The sequence below is a fragment of the Erithacus rubecula genome (genome assembly GCF_903797595.1).
Source record: "Erithacus rubecula genome assembly, chromosome: 10".
Classification (NCBI taxonomy): Eukaryota; Metazoa; Chordata; class Aves; order Passeriformes; family Muscicapidae; genus Erithacus; species Erithacus rubecula.
The window spans coordinates 29,374,092-29,397,830 of NC_136662.1; the positions used below are offsets into that span (position 1 = coordinate 29,374,092).

At 37.8% G+C, this 23,739-nt stretch overlaps 1 protein-coding gene across 1 annotated transcript in view; it reads right to left on the minus strand.

The window, feature by feature from the left end:
* RABGAP1L (RAB GTPase activating protein 1 like) overlaps window positions 1–23,739 on the minus strand; it is a 247,065-nt gene that overhangs the window by 193,575 nt on the left and 29,751 nt on the right. Inside the window, 8 exon segments of the mRNA XM_079314187.1 lie at window positions 389–539; window positions 3,909–4,002; window positions 18,057–18,105; window positions 18,107–18,139; window positions 18,142–18,201; window positions 21,984–22,021; window positions 22,024–22,149; window positions 23,066–23,168. Coding sequence (XP_079170313.1) covers window positions 389–539; window positions 3,909–4,002; window positions 18,057–18,105; window positions 18,107–18,139; window positions 18,142–18,201; window positions 21,984–22,021; window positions 22,024–22,149; window positions 23,066–23,168 — 654 coding nt within the window.

Consider the following 23,739-nt stretch of genomic DNA (forward strand, 5'->3'; position numbering starts at 1 on the left):
AGAACTGAAACCCCTAAAATTAAGATATATATAAAACAAACTTTTGAAAAAATAAAGTGATGGATGTGAGTTTATAAAAAAATCCACATCAAACACCTGAACAAGTTGATGCTACTATCATCATAGCAAGAGAATAGAAAACTAAATGTCAAGCATTACTACAGATATAGGTCAGCAATTTCTATTCTATTGCTAATGCCATGCAGCAGGTACCCACAGCATTAGGTAAAGTCACATAATCACAATTTCAGTTGCGTAAAATAAGCCAAAGTGTTTCATTCTTCTGCTGCCCTGCCACTGACTAAAACTGCTGCCCAGCAGCATCCATCTTAACGAAAGGAAAGAAAAGTGAACAAAGGAAAGAAAGAACAAACAGTAAGTTCCTTACCATTGTGATGAGTAATCTGTATTTATCCAACATTGCCTGGTTGTCATGGCATCCTGCCAGTAACTGCCAGATCTCTGCCCTCAGTGCCTCTGGAACACCACTCTTCACCAGAGTGGACAATCCATTTGGCCTCACAACAAGGTTATTGTGCCTGAAATAAAGATGATCATTTGCCTGTTGTACTTCAACTACAGGAGTCAAAATAAAGATTAAAAACATTTAAAATCTTTGAAGTTATTCACTAAAATAGAGTCATCAATAGAAACACAAACTTTTTTCCACTGGTTACAGTAGTTAGTGTTTGTTAGATGGAAAGCAAAAACTCTGCAAGGATTTACAGTAAGAACCAATGGCAAAATGTAGTGATATCCAAATTTTCTAGGTGTAGAGACATTAACGAAAATTAACCATAAACAGTTGCAGAAATTGAACTAAGCTGACTATGAAGAACAATTTGAATTGAAATATGTAATCTGTGCAGACAATTCAATGGACTTTCAGTACCTTAAAGAAGCTTATAGAAAGGAGGGAGAGAACCTTTATAGGGGCAGATAGTGACAGGACAAGGGGACTGGTTTTAAACTGACAGAGAGGCTGGGTTACATGGGTACTGGGGAGAAATTCTCCTCTGTGAGGGTGAGGAGGCCCTGGCACAGGCTGCCCAGAGAACCTGTGGCTGCCCTATCCCTGGAAGTGTCCAAGACCAGGTTTGGGACAGCCTGGAGCAACCCAGAATAGTGGAAGGTGTCCTTGCCCATGGCATGGGGTTGGAATGAGATGAGATTTAAGGTCCTTTCCAAACCAAGCTATTCAGTTATTCTATGTCCAGATACTCTAAGCAGTTACAGAATTATAACATGCAGAATTATAACATGTTGAAAACTAAATATATAGTAAATACATCAGAAAGTCGAAGCTCTTAATAACCAAAAGTTTGGTTATTACATGAATCTGGTCATATGTGTTATGTGAAAAATGAAGAAGGGCTCCCTTGAGGACTGGGCAAGCTGATCAAATGAACAGCTAACAAGGGACATTCTCATAGAAACTAACAGGGAAATTTTCAGCAATACCAAGGAAACAATGCAAATAAGGCAAACACTAACACACAAGCTGTGGTACCATCCTGAACATAATCCCAACTGAGAATTAAACAACCAAACTTTACTGGCTCTGTCCTAGATTTGCATTTTAGCCAGAGGTAATACTTTAGCTATAGGAGTCCATGCTGGATAGCATTACTAATTTCACATTACAAGTACTGGATGGCTCTTTGGGAAAAAGCCTGTGCATCCATTATCCCTGCTCAGAACAATAGAAGCAAGCATAAAATAAAAGCTTTATCCTTCATCACGTGGGAGGTCATCCGTGGGAGGTCATCCATCCACGGATGCTGACATCTTTAACATGTTACAAAATGTTGCAATTCTCCCGCGCAAACTCAGAAATCCAATTTTAAAAAACCAGAGAGCAAGAACACATAGCAGCAATGCACAGACCACACTCCAACCTGACAAAAATATGTTTCTGATCAAAAACAGTTATTGATCACTGCTACTAGTTTTTTTTAAGAAATAGTTGACCAGTCAGCTAAAGCATCTTAGCTGGTAAGAACAACTTTAATGGTGAGGATGCAGTAAATAGTAAAATAAATAGCTACACCATTACTTTTCAATTGTTTGCTCAATTGTTTATCTTTTTGGTAAATTATCTTATTCTTATTTATGTTTATATCCTTGAAGGAGAATCTTGGTGTGGGTGTTTCTACTAAGTCCAATAGGTTACAGTGACATTTCAATGAAATGACAGAAAACAATTAAAATGCAAGAAATCCTTCATCTAAAAGAAAAATCAGCACACCAGTTCCCCAAGCAGAAATATTAATTTTTGTTTATTTACTTTTTTACAAGTACACAGATCTTCTACTAACATATGGCACAGTTTTTCAACACACTAGAAGATTTCATTTCGATTTATTATTTCGTTTTCAAATTCTTACTATTTCTCACCTGTTACTTTAAGTTTTGTTTTTAAAATGAAACATAACACTGTTCAAGAACTCAAGTAGTTCACAGATTTGAATTTCTCTCCAGAGGTAATACTGCTTGAGACACTCCTGAATAAATGTTTGCTAGTCTTCAAATAGGCTGGTATCTCCCATTCCTCATCCCATTTAAAATAATTTTAAGCTGCTTTAACTACTAAACAATTCTCTTGATTTATGCGTAATTTATGTTAGGATTCCAAAACAGTTTATTCCAAAAGTCTAATATGTTTTGTCTTGTTGATTAGTATACTTCAGCAACCAGAAGAAATAGTTGGATACATAAAATTTAACACCATGAGCTATGAGTGTCTTTTTACTTCAGCATGCTCATGCACAGGGTCCAAGTATGTGACATGGACACAGGTTAAAAATAGAAGAACCAACTGACACGTGAATTTTTTAAACAAAAAGAAAATTAAATTCAAAAGTAGCATCTTTCAGTCTTGGATTTCGGATTAAGGTCAGAAACATGGGTGGCAGAATAGCAAAAAACAACTAGAAGGAGAGGGTTCTGCAGGGAAAGTTCAATTGAGCTCAGGAAAACCTTGTGATGCCTCATCCAGAAACCTCTGTGTGAGATCACCATACAGATGAGGACAGCAGTAGAGCAGTAGGACGCTGTTTCTCCAAAGCTACAGAGTAGCCAAGTAAAGGGAGGAATTACCCAAATAAATCCTTAAAATGTTGTCCATCTCTCTTTTTGGAGTTAGGAAAAGGAAACAGCCAATTCTAGATTAAGTGCCTCTGATTATTTTTGTCGCCAGCAGCAGGAGCTATTACTTACACAAGGAAAACCAAGTAAGTGGCTCTGGCACTTGCTCAGGTCTCTCCAAGGCAGCAAACAGACAGACTTTTTCCTCTCTTGGCACAGTATGCACTGCTACTGAAGCACTTAATTAAACAACAGAAATGACACTGTTGAGAACATAGGCTGGGCTTACAAATACTCTTTGTTTTATTCACCAAAAAAAGTGTCCCAGTGAGGATTCAGTCTTTCTAGATTCTTTTTCAAGTACTTACATATAGCACATTAACAAAACAGAAAAAAAAAGGGCTTCTAAACAAATTAAGTGTACACCAGCTGGCATGCATAGCTTTGATGGGACACAAGGGAGCTGCTGTGTCTGTCTTATACTGGGCACAGTCTCCTGAGGATGTAACAGCCAGCCCCAAATAACGAGAATGTTCTGCCTGTGAAGACTCATACCTGCTATGTGACTACATACAAAAACATTCTCAAGCACCAAATAAAACCAGATTTTTGCATATGTTACATGAAAGATTTGTCAAAAAAGCTCCCACTTATCTATACTAGTCCCTTTTAAATTAAATTTAAAAACTACACTTCAATGTGTCTTGAACTTTAGTTTTTAAACTGCCTTAACGGAAGAATTTCAAAGGTTCTGCTCAGGAGCATATGGTGTCATAAACCAAATAAAAGGTTAATATCTAAAATAAGAAATTAAGCATTACCATCTTCCCAGTAACTCTCCCCAGGAATACAAAATCTTCTCAGGACAATCCTTTGACACATCACCAGTGCCACTGGACAGTTCATTATCACTCTCTGTAAAAATAAAGAAAAAACAAGAAAACAAAAGCATGCACAGGTTTACCCAAGAGCACAGACATTAGAGATGCATACATACAGGTATTGGACAATTTTTTTCTCATGTATCAGTTTAAAAAGCAGAAAAAGATATAAAATTTTAATGGAATCATAAAGAATGTTTAGCAGACTTTACCAAACAAGTGTATTAATAAAGTTACCATAAAGTTTAAAAGAACAAGACGAGAGAATAATTCACAGCAGTGTTACCAGAGACAGGACTGTGACCTAGAAAAGCATTATGTGAGAAAAATTTCAAGGCTGTCAACTCTCCATTTAATGAACTTTCACTGTATTACCTAAAAGTCACATCCACTCCAGACTTGGTATCAGAAGTCCCTGATAAAGCATAGTAGATAATGCTACTCCGTTACACCACATCCTTTTGGTTGTCTTGTGGCACCCTGAGCTCAGAAAGCTTTCTCTGAGCCACAAGATTTTTTTTTACTGAAGTAGGTTCATGAATAAGCAGGAAAAAAACCAACACTGTGACATTAAAGGTCACTGTGCATCGAACAGAGACGAGCGCTTCAAATGAAAGCTCATTATTATTAAGAATGAAACAGTTATATGACTAACACCCAAACCCAGAAGGGATCATGTGGGCCTGGAATAGCATGCTTAAAAAAACCATCCAATCCAAGTCTTCATTAGGATTTCAAGCGTCTCATGGGCCTGTGCAGTTGCCCACAGTAAGCTGGACTAACTTCATATGTCAAGTCCTTATACAAACATAGTCTTGCAGTTATTTGGATTTTTCCAGTTTTATCTAAAAAAAATACTGATAAGAATTAAACAAGTGCAATTTCAACAACACCAGATGCTGACAGGCTCCAGCTTTCAGTGTCTTTAGTAGGAAACACAAACCAAAAAGAGACACAGCAACAGCCCTCTTACCATCACTACAGAATCCCAGAATGGTTTGCATTGGAAGGGTCTTTAAGCTCATCCAAAACCCCTACCTTGGGCAGGGACACCTACCACTAGCCCAAAGTTTGGCTGCTCCAAACCCTGTCCAGTCTGGCCTAGAACATTTCCAGGGGTAGTGTAGCCACAGCTTCTCTGCGCAACCAGTTATCTTCAGAGGATGCTGAAGCCACAGACAGTTTGATGTTAGAGTGCTCCAAGGTTGCTCTTGCCCACTATCTTAACTGACTCCAGAAGTTAAAATGTAACAAAAAAGAAGAAACAAAGCTACGTCTGCCCCTTCAAATCCCTTCAATATTCTCTTCCACAGAGTTCTGTTACTGATCTAATAGCCTGAATTTCCACAGGTGCATTAAACAGTTCAACTCCAGCCCTATGTCAACAACGCAGTTCAGATAGAAGAGGATCTTCAGACCTTGTGCAATTACCCTGCTAACTCTTCATCCTTATCATTCTCACTATAATACCAGGTTTCTCATTTATATTCTTAGCAGTTGTCAAATACAAGTCATTAATAAAATATCATCAGTGCTTGAACTTGACAGTGAGCTGAGAGGACAAAGATAGCATATACTGTGTTTCACGGACAATTAACAGCAAAAATGCTGCTCTGAGAGAAGCATATCAGAAATCTCTGTTTCAAAATGAACACTAGTTGGTGAAAGGCTTCAGCTTCGAACCTGTATGAACAGCTTTACAGTTCCCAAATATCAGTCAAACCTCCATTTAAATAGTTCCCCATTACAATTAAAAATAATCCAAACAAAATAATTACCTACCTGCATCACAAATCTACAAAAAACTTCATTTTAAGATTTCCCAATCTTTTACATGCATTCACTAGAATTAAAGATGGAAATAAGAAGATTTAAAACTCCCAAGTTTATAATTTTAACTAAAATTTTATATCACAATGACAGATTTCCCAGTAACCAAAGGAATCAACTGTGTCCTGAGGAAAAAAAAAAGTATTCAAAGGCTCAGCTTCACCCTTTAAATTATCAAAAATAGCTGAAAGGCCAATTTCATCACTTATCTCACAGATATGGCAGCAACTAACAGAAAAAAATGAACTAAATGCATTACATTTGTTTAACTCTCTCCTCTCCTGATCTGCACAATCGTGTCAGAGGGACCAACAATAAATGCAATCCCTTCTACTTCCTTCCTATGGAAATGAGAAAAAAATTTGAGGAAACCTCTGAGATGACCCCATTTGCCATTCAGAGTCACAATACACGTTAATGATACTGGTATGTATTAAGAATCTCAAGAAACCCAGCTCACATCAGGAATTTATCGCAAACCACAATTTCAGAAAGGTTTTATGCATTCAAAATAAGGGAAGAAAATTTAAGCACCAAAATTAAGCACCAAATGCTTAAAGTAAGAGATTAGAATTTCTCTGAACAAGCTGAAGAACTTCAGCACATCTCTATAAGAGTTAATGTTGAAAATACACACAAACAAACCCTGCAGACTGGAATGAAATCTGATGACTAAAATCCCTCACCAAACTAAAATGTTGCAAGTTGTACCTACACTGAATCCTTTGAGCAACAAAGCACAGTAGCTCTTATCGGATGCAAACCTGAGCTTGCCAAGGAATACTGAGTCAGCCTAAAGAAACAATCCCCTTGATTACTCACTGTGCTGGTATTCTGGGTAAAATTCTTCAAAGTTCTAAAGGAGACCAGTGTTACACAGCACACATACCTCCAGTGCTTCAGCCAGAAAATTCTTTCATCTGGAAGGTTTGGCAGTGTTTAAAATACATTATTCATTTGTATGTCAGAAAATCTCAGGCCTTAATTAGAAAACGGAACAGGGCCGAGGGAAGAGAATAAACAACCTTAAAAACCCTACTCTGTTTCCATTGTAAAGAGTATTTACAAATTCTAACCTCTCAAAGCATTAAGATATAAGCTAAGAAAAAAAAAAAAAAAGATGCCATGGGAGGGATATTTAACTGTAGATGTTTTTCTCTGAGTATTTTTACAAAATTCTTTCCACATTCCATAATATCTATAAGCCAGCAGAATTTGCCAAGGCATGACTTAATCCACCATTATTCTGCTGGGAAAGCCACAAACTCCTTCTTCTAAAAGTTCTGTGTACTTCTCCTTCCTCCTGTATTTGCCCTGACCTTTTATAGACATAAACTGGACAATAAAACTTAAGCTTTGTCAGAGCAGGTGGACAATGGAAGACATCTCAAGGGAGCAATTCTTGGAGTTGTGAATGTGTACACTGCTCTGTATGGTATCAGCACGGAATAATACTTTGGGCTGGAAGAGACCTCTGGAGATCAGCTAGTCTGATCCACTCCCAGCTCTAGTTAGATCAGATCACTCTAGAACCTGAGAGAGAGGTGTGCTGGGTTTGGCTGAGAGCACCAAAAGGGTTTGAGGTGCACAGTAAGCTGGGATAGGAGACAAATGCTACAGATGACCCCAAGTGACCTAAGGAATATTCCACACCATAAGGCATCATGCTCAGCATGTAGAGCAGTAAGGAAAGGGAGGAAGGGAACTTCAACGTGATGCCATTCATCTTCCCAAGCCACTGTTTCCCATGGGATGGCTGAGCACCAGCCTGCCCATGGGAAGTGGTGAATGAATTCCCTGTTTTGCTTTGCTTGAGAACCTGGCTTTTGCTTTCCCTACTGAACTGCCTTCATCTGAACCCATGAGTTTTCTCACTTTTACCCTTCTGACTCTCTTCCACCTCACTAGGGAAGAGTGCACGAGCAGCTGTGTGGGGCTTAGGTGTCAGCCAGGGTTAAAACACAGTATGAGGTTAGTCTTGAACACCTTCAAGAAAGGAGACTGTAAAATCTCTCTGGACAACCTATTCCGTTACTTGACCATACTGATGGTCTAAAAACAAACAAGTCAACCAATCACCTGTCAGAGACTAAAATATTATAATTCATGGCTTACACATCTTCATTAAGGACTTCTGCCTGTTATAGGAAAACTGTATAAAAACAGAAGCTTAAGACCACCACACTCTGAATGGGACCCTGCACTGCATGTTGATGAAGATAAGATAAAGTGACTCAGCTCTGGGCTGGGGAAGAAGAATTAATTCACAGAGTTAGCAAGAGCTTAGCATCTTGGGAGTGGAGAACACAGTCTCAAGGCTATCAGCTGACAGACTTGAACAGACCCTCCACACCAAAGGGTGGGGAGGAGGAGAGGTTTTGAGTGTGTAGTTAAAAAGCCTCTGGTCTGAAGCAGCGAGCACCCATCTTCTAATATGCAGAGGAGCTCAGCTGTGGGGCCCTTCACCCCAGGAAGGGGTCACCTTGCATTCACACAAGGGAAAGCAGAAGGGTGTCATGGCCCATAAAAGGCATCCTCAAGGGGTCCCCGTGGGACCTGAGCACCAGAGATGATGCAACAGATCTGCAGTGTTGCAAAGGACAGTGTCAAACTTGCCCTTCCCAGGGTAGGCACACGGCATACCCACCTGGCCCAAAGGTACATTAATCCATTGGATTTTGTTCTTTCTGATGCAGGGCAGCAGGGGACCCCCACCACCAAGAAGACCAGATGGAGAGGAACCACATGACATCATTGGGGCCCTCAAAAGGGTGATATGTTCCTATGTAAACCCTGTCACTCTCTCCCTGTCCTGTCCCCCCCCACCACACACTCTTCTTTTTTCTTTTCTTTCTTTGCCTCTTTTACTATTAAATAAAATAATCAAATTTTTTGGCACCAACATCTAATCTCATTTGGTTTTAATCAAATTTTGGGGTATATTTTGAATCTTTCTGGGTTCAATTCATTTAATCCACAGAGACTTAGTTTTCCTTGTTCTTCCCTGTTAATTGGAATCATAACACCAACCCACCAAAAACATCCTTGTAGCTAACCAGAATTTCAGGGGTTCCAACTTGTGTCTGGTGCCTGCTGCCTCTCAGCCCGTGACAAGGCACCTCTGAGAAAAGTCTGGCTACATACTTACTAACTCCTCTGATGTAGCAGATGTAGACAGCAAAGTATTTTCCTCTCCAGCCTAAACCAAACCCAGTTCCCATAAACCCCTCATTGTACACCATGTGCTCCTGCCATCTGCCCAGCTTTCCCACTGGACATGCTCCAGAGTGTCTGTGTGAGTCCTGCACTGGGGAGCCCAAACCTGGCTGCACTGCAAACATGGTCTCACAGGTGCTGAGCAGAGGGCATTGATCGATCCTTCCCTGTCCTCCTGCTGCCTGGACTCTCGCAAACAGCTCACGCTGTGCTCAGCTGCCTTCGCTATGAGGATGTACTGGTGACTTGTTTTCACAATTTTGTCTGCTGGGATCTCCAAATACTTTTCTGAAAAGTCACTTTTTATCTAGCTCATGTTCAGCCTGTCTTGTCACAGGATGTTGTTCTGTCACTGATACAGGACTCAGTATTTTCCTTCATGGAACTTCACAAGATCTTACTAGTGCCTTTCTCCAGCCTGTCCAGAAGCCTTGCCCTCCAGAGCACTGAGAAGTCCCCTCAATTTGCTGTTGTCCCCACACCTGCTGGAGGTACACTTGGTCTTGTCACATAGGTGATTAATAAAGACATTTAAGAACAATGATCCCTGAAAAACACCACTACTTGCTGTCTGCCACCCAGACTTTGCACCACTGATTGATTTTTTCATCTCAGCAGTCCAACCAACCTTCCAACCACATCATTTTTGTCTTGTCCAGTCCCTATCTCCTTGATTTCATGATAAGGACACTACAGACACAGTGTTGGAGTGCCTATTAAAACCACAGTGTACAGCAACCACTGCCTGTCCCTTGCCAACAGCACAGCCACCATTCCACAGAAACTGATGAGGTTGGTCAAGAGGATTTGTGCCTCATAAATCTATGCTGGGGGTTCCAATGATGCCACTGAACATTTACATGTTTAGAAACTACTTTCAGGAATATTTGCTCCATAACCGGTCCCATAGATTAGGCACATTGATTAAACTGGAACTTCCTTCTGGCTCTTGCTTCTTTTGGATATTTGGTATTTGCATGAGATTAATATGAAAGCCTGCACAGGTATCTCCTGGGCTGGGAGAGGATCCCCAATTAGATTTTGCATGTAGTCTGTTTTGTTAATGTACCTACAGACAAACAAATGTGTAAAAAGTCATCTCTCAAAAACCTGCAGTGACACTCAAGAACAAGCTAGAAAAGAGTGAATTAAATATAAAAGAAGATTGGCAGTCTATGTATATATATAATTCTGTTAGTTCATTCCAAGGATTTTACTGCTCTTTTGACTGTGTTTCTCAGCTCAAGTCTGATTCTTTCTAGGCTGCAATTTAAGCCAATTACTTTTTTCCTCCTAAACAATTTTACCACATCTCACTTACAAAAAAAAACTTAGCCTTTATTAATTCTTCTCTAGGATACTGTACTTATTTCTTCAAAGGACAAATTTTCCACATTTCTGCTCATTTCCCATTTTCTCCTCCAGTCCGTATTTTTTCTTGATGAGAGATGTTCATACAAAATACTGAGGCATTCAGTGTTCAAACCAGAATAATTAAACACACAGTAACTAGGAAAAAAAAACCACACAAAGAAACACAAAATCTCAGCCTCTTCTTTCCTGTCTATTTTGATAGTCTAGGGTCTCAAATAGAGGTCATGCTCAGAGGGTACTCCCAGTACCTAGAGCAACACTGACAGGTTAGCCAAAGACTGTAACAAAATACTACGGGAAACCAACTCAGAGAAAGTCAGACACTACAGAGGTTCCTCTCTCTCATCAGGGATTAACAGACTCAGCTTTGTTTGCTGGCTTTCCCATTTTTGGCTCTTTTTTGCATCACACTTCAAAATTTGTCTTGAAACAATACTCCCCTCATCCACATTTTATACCAATTACATAGCTATGGAGCAGCTTTTATGAGTGGTTCAGCTCTTCAGGAAATTCTACTAGTTCATCTGAAATATGACAATACTTCAGAAGTCAAAACTCCTTTTTCAGTTAACAAAAACAAAAACAAGGTGGAAAACTGCATAGTTGTTTCAGAATGCTGAGCACATAAGTAAGTAAGTGAAGTGCCTACTAAAATAAGTTGAAAAGCATGAATAAAGGAGATAAAAATGACTAAGTGGGATTTGAGCACTGATGTGAAGAGAAAAATTATATTTAATCTTTTTAATTGAGAAGCTATTACACCTGAAACAAAGAACAGGTAGAACTGAAAAGTAATACAGCTAGAGCAGTCTGAAGGAAAAGGAAATCAGGTCTTTAAGATAGGTGGGAATAGAATTGCAATATTTCAAATATGAACAGTTTGATTTATATGTAAGAGAAGAACAATGCAAAAGAAGTTAGCAGCATATTATCAGGGCACAATATAGTGCGTAACTGACATGGACCCTTTCCATACACACAAGATAAAAGAGGATGGTGAGAAAGGCCACAAAAATGAGCAAATTTTCATTTATAAGGTAAGAGGAATTACAGTGCATGAACTAAAATTCTGCCAGGGAGAATAAGAGTTAAACAAAGTTTAAGTCATGAAAGTCATTCTGGTATTCTGGTATTTAATAAGGCAGATTTTCAGAGACATCTAAATTTTAGTGCATTACAAAGTATTTTGATGAACACAGAAGAATTTCCAAATGCCTTCCAAATAACTGATTTATGAAATGACAATCCTTAGTATATTCTCTTATTTAGAGGGAAGAGGAATAATCAAGAGCAAAAAAATACAAATTAATGAATCTGAACAAAGACAACTGCATTGTCTTCTTGCATTGAATTCTGCTCGAAAGAATTTTTACATTAGTTACATAATTAATTTGAAAAATTAATTTGGTAGCTACTGAAGTACATGTAAAGAGCTAAAACAAAAAATAAAGGCAACAGTTTTTCACTAAAAGCAATCCAGTAATAGAAAAAAAACCCCTATTTTGATTCTCATTCTTTTTATGAATTATACAATACACATTTTTCACTTAGAATCATTCAGTGAAACCCAATGCTGACAATCACAAAATTTTGATTGCCTTGCAACAGGCTGCAAATCTAATTGCTTCTTTATGTAACACAAAATCTGAATCCCAAACCCAGACCAAAATTGATAAACACTGAGAGAGGGAGGCACAGCCTGTAGCTGGATGACCTCTGCCTTTTCCTCACTGCATACCATAATTCACTGTTTTCATGTTAGACTGCGCAAAAATCTCCCAAAGGACCCACATTTGTACTTGAGAGCAGTCCTGTCCTGCTGGCTGTGTGCAATGGCCAGCCAAAATGACCTTTTTCTTTTAATGCAACAAATTCTGCATTTTAAAACTCTGTATCTTTATATACATCATATGCCCTGCCTTTAAAACACTTCATTCTATGTCATATTCTTTCAACACAGGCCTGCATCACTATTATATGAAATGAGAATTATTTAATATGTCCCAAAAATAAACCTTAAATGGGCATCCAAGAGGTGATACTCCCCTCGGGTATTGCACATAAAATTGAGCCACCATGACGTCTCTAAATTTAATGTACAAATGCTTAAAGCCGAATAAAAGAAAATGGAGAAGAATTATTGCTTCTGCTCAGTAGTTTTGCTCACACACAGGTGACAAAGCCAACTAAATGCTGCACAGCAAAGGTAGGCTTGTAAACACAAACATGTTCCACATGTACTGTGCTGTCTGATCACCGACATCTCAGAGAATAGGCAAGGAAACAAAATTGGAGGTGTTGTCACAACTATAAGGCAACACATTAGTAATTTATAAATTTTTAGATTAGAATCGACTTCCATCTTTGATATAATAAATGATAAAAAACAAACATCAGTGTTAGAAACACTCAGAAGTTATGCATTGCCTGACTTTTAAGACATTATGCCAGGCACTTAGATTAGAAAGCACTTACACTCATAAAATAACAAAAAGCTAATGGCCAGAACTAAAATAGAGAAGGATCTCACACTGAGGTTAGGGGTACTGTTAGTTGAGAATAGTCTTTTTATTAATCTTTATATAGAAGTGGTTAATCTTTTTAATTATATGAAATGTGCAATTATCTAAGCAATGGCAGCTTGAGGCCAAAATTAATGTCTGGAAATCTGAGATTCTTTAGCAATAGGAAGTCTGAGTTCCTAATCAGCCAGTAAGACTGCAAATCCTTTTTCCAACTGCTACATTACAGATGCATGTACAGATGTACAGATTACAGATAGACAAGGAAAAACAATCACTAATGAATAAAACATCCAAATCATTTAAAATAATCTGCAATTGCTTCCAGACAAGATGAAAACACCAATTTATGCTCATTTTGTTTCTATTTTGTACAACAATCTGAAGAGTGGTTACGAAAGTTGTAAAAAAAACCAAAAACCTGAAATTGAAGAAACAGAATTGAAACCTACCTTTATTTGAAAATATCTTTTTCTATCATTCTGCTTAAAATAAACCAAAAGAATCAACAGATTGCCGTGGAGTATTCATGAACTGCAGGCCAGAATTGGCAAAGTATGTTTTCCCTTGAACCTCACAAAGTAAGTGTGAGGACCAAATTTTATCAAAGAAAAAAATTCCTACCCACAGAGTGCTCCCACACAGACTGTGCAAGAGTGTCGAGTGGACACAGGGGGAAGAAGAGAGGGATAAAAGAGCTCAGAATAATCACACTCCTTGAGCGTGTCCCATTTCCTGGAACAGAAAAACACCTTAAAAAATCCCCAATTTTCATTTGAATTTACAAATTTGCAATTTCATTAAATACTTCTGCAAGCCACAGAAGTGCTTCAAATTCAAAAACGTTTCAAATACTCGCCTTGTGACACAAATCCCATACTTGCATGAACAAACCTAAATACAACTGTACTATCAAAACTGCCACCATATAAAAAATAACAGTTCTCTGCACTCACTATTTTTTTTATATATTTTGGAAATGCATGATTGCATTCCTCCTGGCAGCACAATAATAGCTGCAGATGTCAACTGAGTGCATTTATTTTATGATTTGTAATAATACAAGTGAACTTGTAAGGTGTGAAAATAATCCATTTTGACTTATTTTATGGACAGCAGAGTCTATATAATGACATCAGGCTTGATATTTTCTTTTCATTTGGATGCTATTCTTAGTAGTGCCTATATTTTAAACTCTCATCTTGTGGAACTGCAGAAAGGGTTCTTGTCTGGAGATAGCTACTGGCCAAATGGCCTCATGAATTTAGGATTTGTGACATTTTAGTTCATTTCCATGAAGATAGCAAAGAGACTCCAAGACAGATTTAACTGACCTTATCTAGGACCCACCAACTTTACTCTGTGGATTAATCTAATAACAGTTCCTCTGAAGTACATAAAGCTATTTTTAATTTTGATTAAAATGCAGAGTTGACTACTTCAACACTAGTCATGTAATTTTCTTACACAATCACCCTCATTTGTTCACATCATAACCCCTATTTTATCACTAAATACTCTCTCAGTAGTTCTATTCACTCCTAAAACATCACCTTCTTTACTCCTTTGCTTTCCTGAATACTGAAAACAGCCTCTACCCTGCAACACAGCATTTTGACTTCCTCTGGTCAATCATCTCCAATCATTTAGTATTGTCCACCTATCACCTACTGTACACACCTTCTTTTTGTGTGCCCAACCCAACATCCTAGATTCCTCCTGAAACTTTCATGGTCCCTTACTTTTTTATGTCTATTTTCAATGTCAAATCCTACCATCCCCACACTGAAGTCCCATACCCCTGAAGTTAATGTTTCTACTGTCTATCTCCTCCTTTTTGGTCTTAGTGTTCAGGTGGCTAGAGGGAGTAGGAAAAGTTTTTACTTTCTTCAGTTTTTTTATTTCTTCTTCTGGCAAACAAAAGAAAAAGGGAAACCATTCTGCATTCCTGGCAGTCATTTGAGAGTGTTCCAGAAGCACCGTACAGATCAGGTTCAGAAGGCTTCTTTTGGTAGGCAAATCATCTTTCACCTGAATTAACTTTTACCTGTTTCATTCAGGGTATCTGCTAAACATTACTCTGCAACCAACTCACAGATAACAAAGAGACTTCAGAACAAACTCCTATGGAGTTATCTAGTGTTCTCCTGAATGTTATATATCATTACAAAAAATAAATTCAAATATTAAGAGCCAAAGGAAGGTCATCATTTCTCACATGATCTGAGCAAGCCTGCTGCTAAAAGCAGCCAATCTATTAATTCTATTCTCCCTTGTTACTTATTCCTGGGACTATATCCTCCTTTAAATGCTTCTGCTGGAAAGCTATTTCTCCCAATCCTTAACCTCGCAAATGCAGCCAGCCACTTCATCCTCTACAGAACAATACTACAGAAAAATGCTCTCCGAGCTTTGCTTTTTCCAATACTGCAGTATCAACATCATCAATTACGGGCATGCTCTCATCTTTCTTAATGCTCCAGAAAGGAGAAAAAGGACCAACTGTGCCTAGCGCCTTCTTACAAAGATCTACTCATGATAAATATTAACAGTGAACTTTTCTACATGTTAATAAAAGCTGATACTTAAATCCACTTTATTTGAAACCTTTCCAGAAAGTGTGAGAATGTCCTCATTATACATTTTAATTTTTTTTAAATATTATTTAGAATTTAATAGAAAGCTTCTTATTAAGGAGTGCACTTTATATTCTGGGTTTTGACAAGAGATTATTAAAATTAAATATATTTTTAAAATTATCACCTCCAAAGCAAGGGAACCACAAGTGATTGGATAGCCAGAAATATCTATTACAATATTAGTAATTAAAATACAAAAGAGAGATTGACCTGAAAGATCTCTATGTAACAACTGCACAATCTTAGCAAAAGTCTTAATTTTTTTACATAGCTGTTCACATGGAAAATCAAGCTAAAATGAGAAAAAAAATTAAAATCTAAGAATGTTATTTAGAGAGTATATGATCTCCATTTTCTACAAGCAGTTGAAATATATTAGGCCTTAACTTTAGTACAGCGAATATTTAAGGTCATTATTAGCAGGTACCATGTTTGGCCTTTCATTAAACAAAAAGAAAAGAATACTGGAAAATGACGTCTTTTTTTATGACCATCTTTATTCATATACTAATAGCACAAGACATCCCAGTGAGCTGTGTGCATGCAGAATACACAGCAATCAGATACAGTGCATTCCTATACAAGAAAAATGCAATGTATAGTGCTTTTGAAATCAATTAAAGAATATTCTGTGGACATTTAAAGAAAAAAAAAAAGATATAAAAAGAGAAAAGTAAAAAAAGCCTATATAGCCAGGTAGCTATCACAGTTAACATTAAAAAGAAAAAAACTTCTTCCAAGGCTAAGACAAGACATTGTAAACTCAAGAGTTTTTTCCATCATCATAATTAGTACCCTGAAAAGAAAAAGAAAAAAAAAAGAATGAAGAGCTTTATCTAGAAAAACTGCAAATGACTCATTGAACTGCCTTATCTTCCAGGATAAAGAACTCCTCGGCACAGAATTCTAAACGTGGTTTCCATGAGAACAGAGGCGCATCATATTTTTCATGTCTTCTCTTAGGAAGTAATCTACATTTAAAATATGGAAACTAGCATTAGGGAGCTAAACCAAAGTTAAACTTAGGTTCATACCCCCAGTGGAATATCTTTTCTCTGTAATAAGATAAAGCCATTCTGTAATAGTACCAAGAGTACCCATGTTATTCCTAATGTGCTACATTCACTATATTCTGGAATAGTTGCATTCTTCCCAATAACCACAATATTGGGAAAAAAAAAAAAAAAAAAAAAAGTATTTCAATTATTTCAACTTTACCCTATCAAACAAATCTCAGAAATCAATTTGGCTCTACAACTTACACATCCAGCAAGGAAAAGAACACCAATGGCTTGAATTACACTACACTGATCCACAAGTTCCAAAGTTCAAATCTGAAATAATTCTTGCTATGAACAGCAAGCAATCCCAAACACCAACGAAACAGAAAAATTGCTTTGGAGAAAATGGCATTTTTACTATTCAAAAATGGTACTTGATACAAATGGGGGACTGACATTGCTAATCTGTGCCTATACTCCTCCCTATCAGGAATCAGATCAAAGGTCAAAGAGCACCTGACTGCGAGATTTTTTGCAAGCCTGGTGTCACCTGGAATATGTGGGGGGGTTTGGCTTATGAGACTAACCACTCTTACCTGCTCCAGCCTGTGTTAATCCCAGGGTTCTGGCTCATATTGCACAAGCTAAAATCCAATACTTACCTATAACTAAGAATCAAGGAAGAATTTTCCACAGTAGTGAGTGAAACTTTTTACAGTATTGACATAACAGTGCCAGAAATCTGAAGAATGACTTGGTAAAATGATCACAATTACAGTAGGTCAGATATCCAGATCAAAAATGGCACATGAAAGCCTATTCTGAATGCTATGGGCTAACCCTCAGAGTACAAAGAGGCAACAGGCCAAGGGCCTTCAAACAGACAAAACAAAACAAAAAAATTCCACCCCCAAAGACAAAAACCCAAACCACCAGTGGGAAATACACTGAGTACATAAACTTTAGAACGGGCAGGCAAATACATCGAGTCCATGAACTGCATCAATCCCCGACTTAACCAGGAGATATTTTAATAGCCCTGGATACAAATGAGGGAAACCAAGTCACATGTTAAGCAGACAGGAAATGAGGAAATGCCCATGTGACTCTGTCTGAGAATTTTTTTGTGTAGTTTCTTTAAAAATAGGTATTTAAAACCTGCCATTTAAAGCCTAATTTCATGCTGTCCTCTTTAGTAGCACAGCAAGTTCAACGCAAATTACTTCTGATCAGAAGAAAATACCTTTGAAAAACATTTTCTAACTTGCTGCCAGAGAACAGGTGCCTCAGTAATGTATTTGAAGCGCACAGAAAGATGGACACACATCATCTGCTGCTGCTATTGGAAGACATCCAAACAATGGCTTGGTAAAAATACTATTACTCGTAATAGAAAAATCCTGGTGATTTTTTGTCCAAAGCAGTCGTATTAAGACTTGAGTAAATTAACAGCAGAAATATAACAGTACTATCCCACAGAAACTGTAAGTGATCATTTATCCTTACCTTCTTCTGCCTCCTCTTCCTGGGATGACATAGGCCCTCCTCCACTTGATTGGGGTGATTAATTCTTCCTCTCTGGCAGATTCTCTTGCAGACTGACAACTTCATAAATTGCATCTCCAGCACTTGTGTGGTTTTTTCCCTCAAACTAAATAAAAATATGGGTATGTATTAGGTTGAAAAATAAGGCTATGAAAGGCTAAACAATCATTTGGTCAGGACTGCCTCAGATTTCTTTGCACAAAAAGATGGCAGTATCTGACAGTTCCGTTTTTCTCAGTTTTACAAGTAAAACATATAATAAAACTGTGTTATTTCCAAAGCAGCCTGCTAACAACCATTTCAGTATTGTTCCCAATGATTAGAAAGACTTCTTATTTAAACAGCTATAATGAGATTAAGTCAAAGAGAAATCTCAGCTAAAGAAAAGAGGAGAGAATAAAGAAGAAAAATATGGGAGTAACTGAAACAGGAACTGAATACTTGAGGAGGGCAGAAACATTGGTAAGATCTTTTTTGTATGTAAAGACAACACTAAAGACAAAAACAAAACCTCACCCTTTTGAAAAGCCTAAATTGTGAAAAGCTCTTTTAGTCCTTTACTCAGTAAAAAATAACAGGATATCTATACTTCTTCCACAGAATATAATTTAAAATACACTCCTTGCAATGGAGAAATGTAATGGGACCCCATGGTAGAGGGGTTGGAACCAGATGAGCTTGAAGGTCCCTGTGAACCCAAACTATCCCATGATTCTATGACTTTCTTATGAAAAAGAAGTTAGTTAACTATAGCAATTAGCTATAGTTTAAGCAGTTGCAAGTTTCAAAATAAAAGGAGGATGTTTTTCCTCTGACTTTCATTATGAACACAGTTATTTTTTGGTGACATGCAGTGATTACTAATATTTTTAGAGATCATATATAACTGCGAACTAATGATGGTATTAAATGAAGAAGCCCAAAATGTTGTGCTATTTTGTTCTTTGTGCATCTTGCCTAATTAGTTCAAATAAGGTAATTTTTGGAACATACTAAAATCATCAAATTACCATGAAAAAGGACACAGTTTCAAACAGTAGAGTATCCTCAACTTGTTTGAAAAACAAATATGATAAAGTTGAAAGGCTCCACAATACCTGCACTGGAGATATACATGAACTACTGACCAACACTTGTGATTTCAACCAGCTGGTGAAATTATGCAGATGAGCATCTTAAACAGGGACTGTTTGGACTAACACAATATACATTACTTTATATAAATGAGAAACCTTTTCCCGTTTATTTTAGATTAATAATTCAGACCCACTTCCCTTAAAGTAGAGGCTCCAATTATCAGCTAGTTTTGCTGACTGAATTTCTCATTACATGTAGTGATTTTGAAGTGTAGGCATAAATAGCCTGCATTTCATAAAACTAAGCAGGATAACATTAGAGCTGTGTCATATTCTCACATAACACCACTATTGAGTAATTGCAAAGTACTTGGTTAAATCAAACAAGTATTGATGCCACCCATGTTATTAACCATAGCTATCTATAGCTTTTATTTTTGAGAGAATAAAGCATGAGATACTGTGGGCTTTGCTGTATATTAAAATAAGTACAAGTCTTCAGCTCCTTGCAAATGTTCTGATTAACTGCAAGACCCACCTGTATAAAATGTAAAAAAGTTTATTATTGTTTTTTTCTGAAGCACAAACCCACCATTACAAGGACCATGATCTAACAATAAAAATGTGCATGAACAATACAGTAAGATAGCTAGAAAGAACAATCATAAATTACACATTAACCTGCATTTATGTAAACTTATTTTATCATTCTTTATATCTAACCACACTTTGCCCATCTCAGTTCGGACTATTAGATGTGTCTGAACCCTTCCTCAGAAGGGTTATAATTTTTCTAGAATTCACTTAATGCTCAACCACTTTCTCAAGAAGTTCACAAATGGCTGGTCCTCACTGCCATCTGCAGAGTTATCTCCCAAGGAGTAACAGTGCCCTGAGCTACAGGATCTTTAAAGGTACTGGCAGGAACAGCTACTGCAATGCAAACTATCCCACTGAGAATTGGTGAAATAAAGACTTGATATAAGTCACCAACAGCGATCCTGGCAACCACAATCAAGACCTCACCTTGCAGAAGGATTACCAGGACTAAAAATATTCCTTTTCTAAAGATCTGCAAACAGACTTTGAATTCTGCAGTAAGAAAAAATGCATGTGTTCCTTCAGGGAAGAGAGGCATGTGTATGTTTGTCACATAATAGGGGTGAGAAAAACAAAGTGTCCATACTATCCAATTAAAAATGGTACAGTTGCAAGTGATTTAAAAGGCAAGCTGAACTGATTAGAGATAATTATCGAACTGCTGAGAGCAGAATACTTTCAAATGTATTTAATGTCAAAATGCAGATATTCTTATTTGCATGTAACAGTAGGCTTTCTCAATTTTCTTAAATTCCAAGTTGCTATGCTAATCTCTCAGAGAAACACAGAACAACATTGCTTGAGATTTATTTACTTCCTAAGTGTTAAACACAGCAGAAATCTTCCCATGAAACATCAACAGAACTTGGTTTTTCAGACCTATTACCGTGCCCCACAAAAAGATGATAACTCAAGCAGTCCCATTAGGCTCAGTAATATTAAATCACTGCTCTTTGGTTCCATTACTCAAAGATGATGCACCACTGTTCCAATGCCCACAGTACAGCTAGCCTCTGCTCTTTTTTGAGCCAATACCAGGACATAGGTTTTTGGAGAAAGCAGGTCAGCAGTAGCAGCAGGAAGATAAGGCTGTAACATCATTCTACAGTGACCCTGGGCAGATGTATCTCTCGTATGTATGTACCTCAGTCAATGCAAAATCAGAAGGGCCTTGAGCTTCAATCGTAACAGCCTCACTTTCTGAAACCTCTGCATCAGGCTCCTTTGTCTTTAGTGGGCCACATTCTTACAGCCATCTGCCTTCATATTGTAAATGTCAGTAGCCCTTTGATTTTAAAATTAACAATTATAGGGTCATTTCCAAATGGACTTGCTTTATATGTCCTGCTTTAGAGGTCAGATCGTAGAGAATTAAGAGAATTCAACAGGCAGTTACAAAACAGTTTAAGTCCACAAAATCAGTGACTTACGACCCATTACAATTCAGTCTGTTACACAGCGTGCTGGTTTTGGCCGAGTTAGAGTTATTTCCTTCAAAGTGACTGGTATGAGGCAGTGCTTTGGGCTTCTGCTGGAAACAGTGTTGATAACACAGGGGAGGGAGTTTCAGCTTCTGCCCATCAGCAGCTAAAACAGAGTCGAGCCTTTGCTGCTCCTCATCCCACCCCACCAGCAAAAGGGCTTGAGGTGCACAGAAAGCTGGGAGGGGACACAGCCAGGACAGCTAATCCCAACTGAACCAAGGGATGCTCCAGACCACATGGCATCATGCTGGCATGTAAAGTGAGGGAAAGAGGAAAAAATGGGGATGTTTGGAATGACGGCATCTGTCTTCCTAAGCCAGTGTTAAACTGTTCCCCCAGAGATGGCTGAGCACCTGCCTGCCCAGGGGAAGTGGTGAATGAATTCCCTGTTTTGCTTTACTTCTGCACACAGTTTCTGCTTTCCTCTACTGATCTGTCTCCATCTCAACCCACGAGTTTTCTCACTTCTACTCTGCTGATTCTCTCCTCCACCCCATTGTGGGGAGTGAGCGAGCAGCTGTGTGGGGCTCACTTGCCAGCTGGGGTTAAATCATGACACAAAGGCACTGAATTATACACATGCTACTTAATCCTTACACATTAGAGAATCCCTGAAATAAATAGTTAAAATAAAAATTGCTAAGGAGCAGGTGCCATACTAACTTTTAAAAGGCCAAATTAGGACATATGAGACAAATGTTACAAACAAAAAAAACCAAAGGCATTACCTGCTTTAGCTTCATATAAAAAGTTTCTGTGAAGGTTTCCTGCTGAAGTACCAGAAGCGTTCATTAGCAGGATACACACGCACAACAGTCTCCAGCAAAAATCGGACAGGCTCCACTACTTCAGTAACAACCATATCCACAGCCACAGTCATGAACACACGCTTAGCTGAAACACAAAATGAGAAAAATTATTCAGAGTTCAAATGTGTAAACTGCTGTTCAAACTGAAAATCCTGTTTTATTAACGATTCTACTGCACCTGTTTTAGTTACCTGAGTTCTATACCCTCCGTGCCTGTTGCACAGAATGAAAGCATGCATTAACCAGTGTACCAAGGAACTCTAATAAACTTCAAAAACAAAGATATTATGTCTTCGTTTTAAAGACAAGGGCAAGACATCATGCAAAGAAAACACCAATAAGTTATATGATCCCCATCAAACAAAAGGAGCATGCATAGGATAAGGTCACACGGCTAAGTGTAAGGAATTTTGTTACATGCTACTACAAATATGTGATTTGAAAATCCACAAGCAGGAACAGTGGCACTGGCTGTAGGTGCTTGAATATGCCTTTAAGCAAATGACGTGAGCTCTGCCTTGGGACAGAAAATGAACTCCCAGATTTACATTACAAGTTTTTTAATCCCATCAGAGAATATAAATTCCAGCATAGAAACTCTGCTACACAATCAAGTACTTGAATGTATCATTGCCCCAAGATTTAGGGGATGAAATGCTACTTGTATCAACTCACAACTGGGAGGAGAACCCCAATGCCTGCTATCCATACTGCTTTGCTGAGTACAACAATTTGTAAATGCTTAGAACCAAAAATCGCAATAACCAGGGACAGATACATCAGCCCCAAACACTAATGTAACATCTCCAAATCAGCACCACATTGCTCTATGAACAATTATTCACAACTCTGTGTTGCACATATTTATACAGAAAAATTCCTAGCAATGGACTCTCAGAACAAAATGTTTAATGTACTTAGACACGTACTGTGATCGTCAGAGAAAGTGCATGCACTAAACTCCTATTGGATATAAAAATACACAGATTAGGTTCCACTACCTTTTGGAGTTTCCTCATTAAGCACTAGAAACATGGGTGCATTAGGATTCCACATTCCAGTAATGACATAAGCCTTCCCATCAGAACTCTTTCCCATGGATTCCTAAAAATAAAATCATACTGGATTGTATTACAGGTCGTGGTTTGAGATCAAAAAGGTTATGGAGATGAGAAACAGTTCTAGGAACCTTAAAGAAAATGAATTAATGGAGTGACTATTACTAGTATGAGGCAAGTACGTGCTTCCTGAAGTTTTCTGGAACAGTCCCTATGGATCACACAGTCCTGTTTAGTAGCCTCCATAGATAAAAGGAGACTGATGCTCCCTCTCAGCAATTCAGTTAGAGAAATAATAGTGACTGATTCTCCAGATTTAAATATGGAGAGAGGAAGTTGAAAGGAAATCACAAATGGTCTACTTCTGTGCTATAGTCAGAACAAACAATTCATTATATCCAGCAGTTAAATGTACTCCAGTGTGAATTGTAAAAAGAATTCAAGATGAAGTAAAGAAAGGTATTCAATACCTGTCAGTAAATATAGTAAAAAGCTGTTGTATAGATTTAAAGAAACAACAACACTCCAAACTCATTATAATTTATTCAGTTTATAATCAAATAATAAAAATGCAAAATCCGAACTGCTTTCAGCAAATAAAACCAGGAAAAGAATGA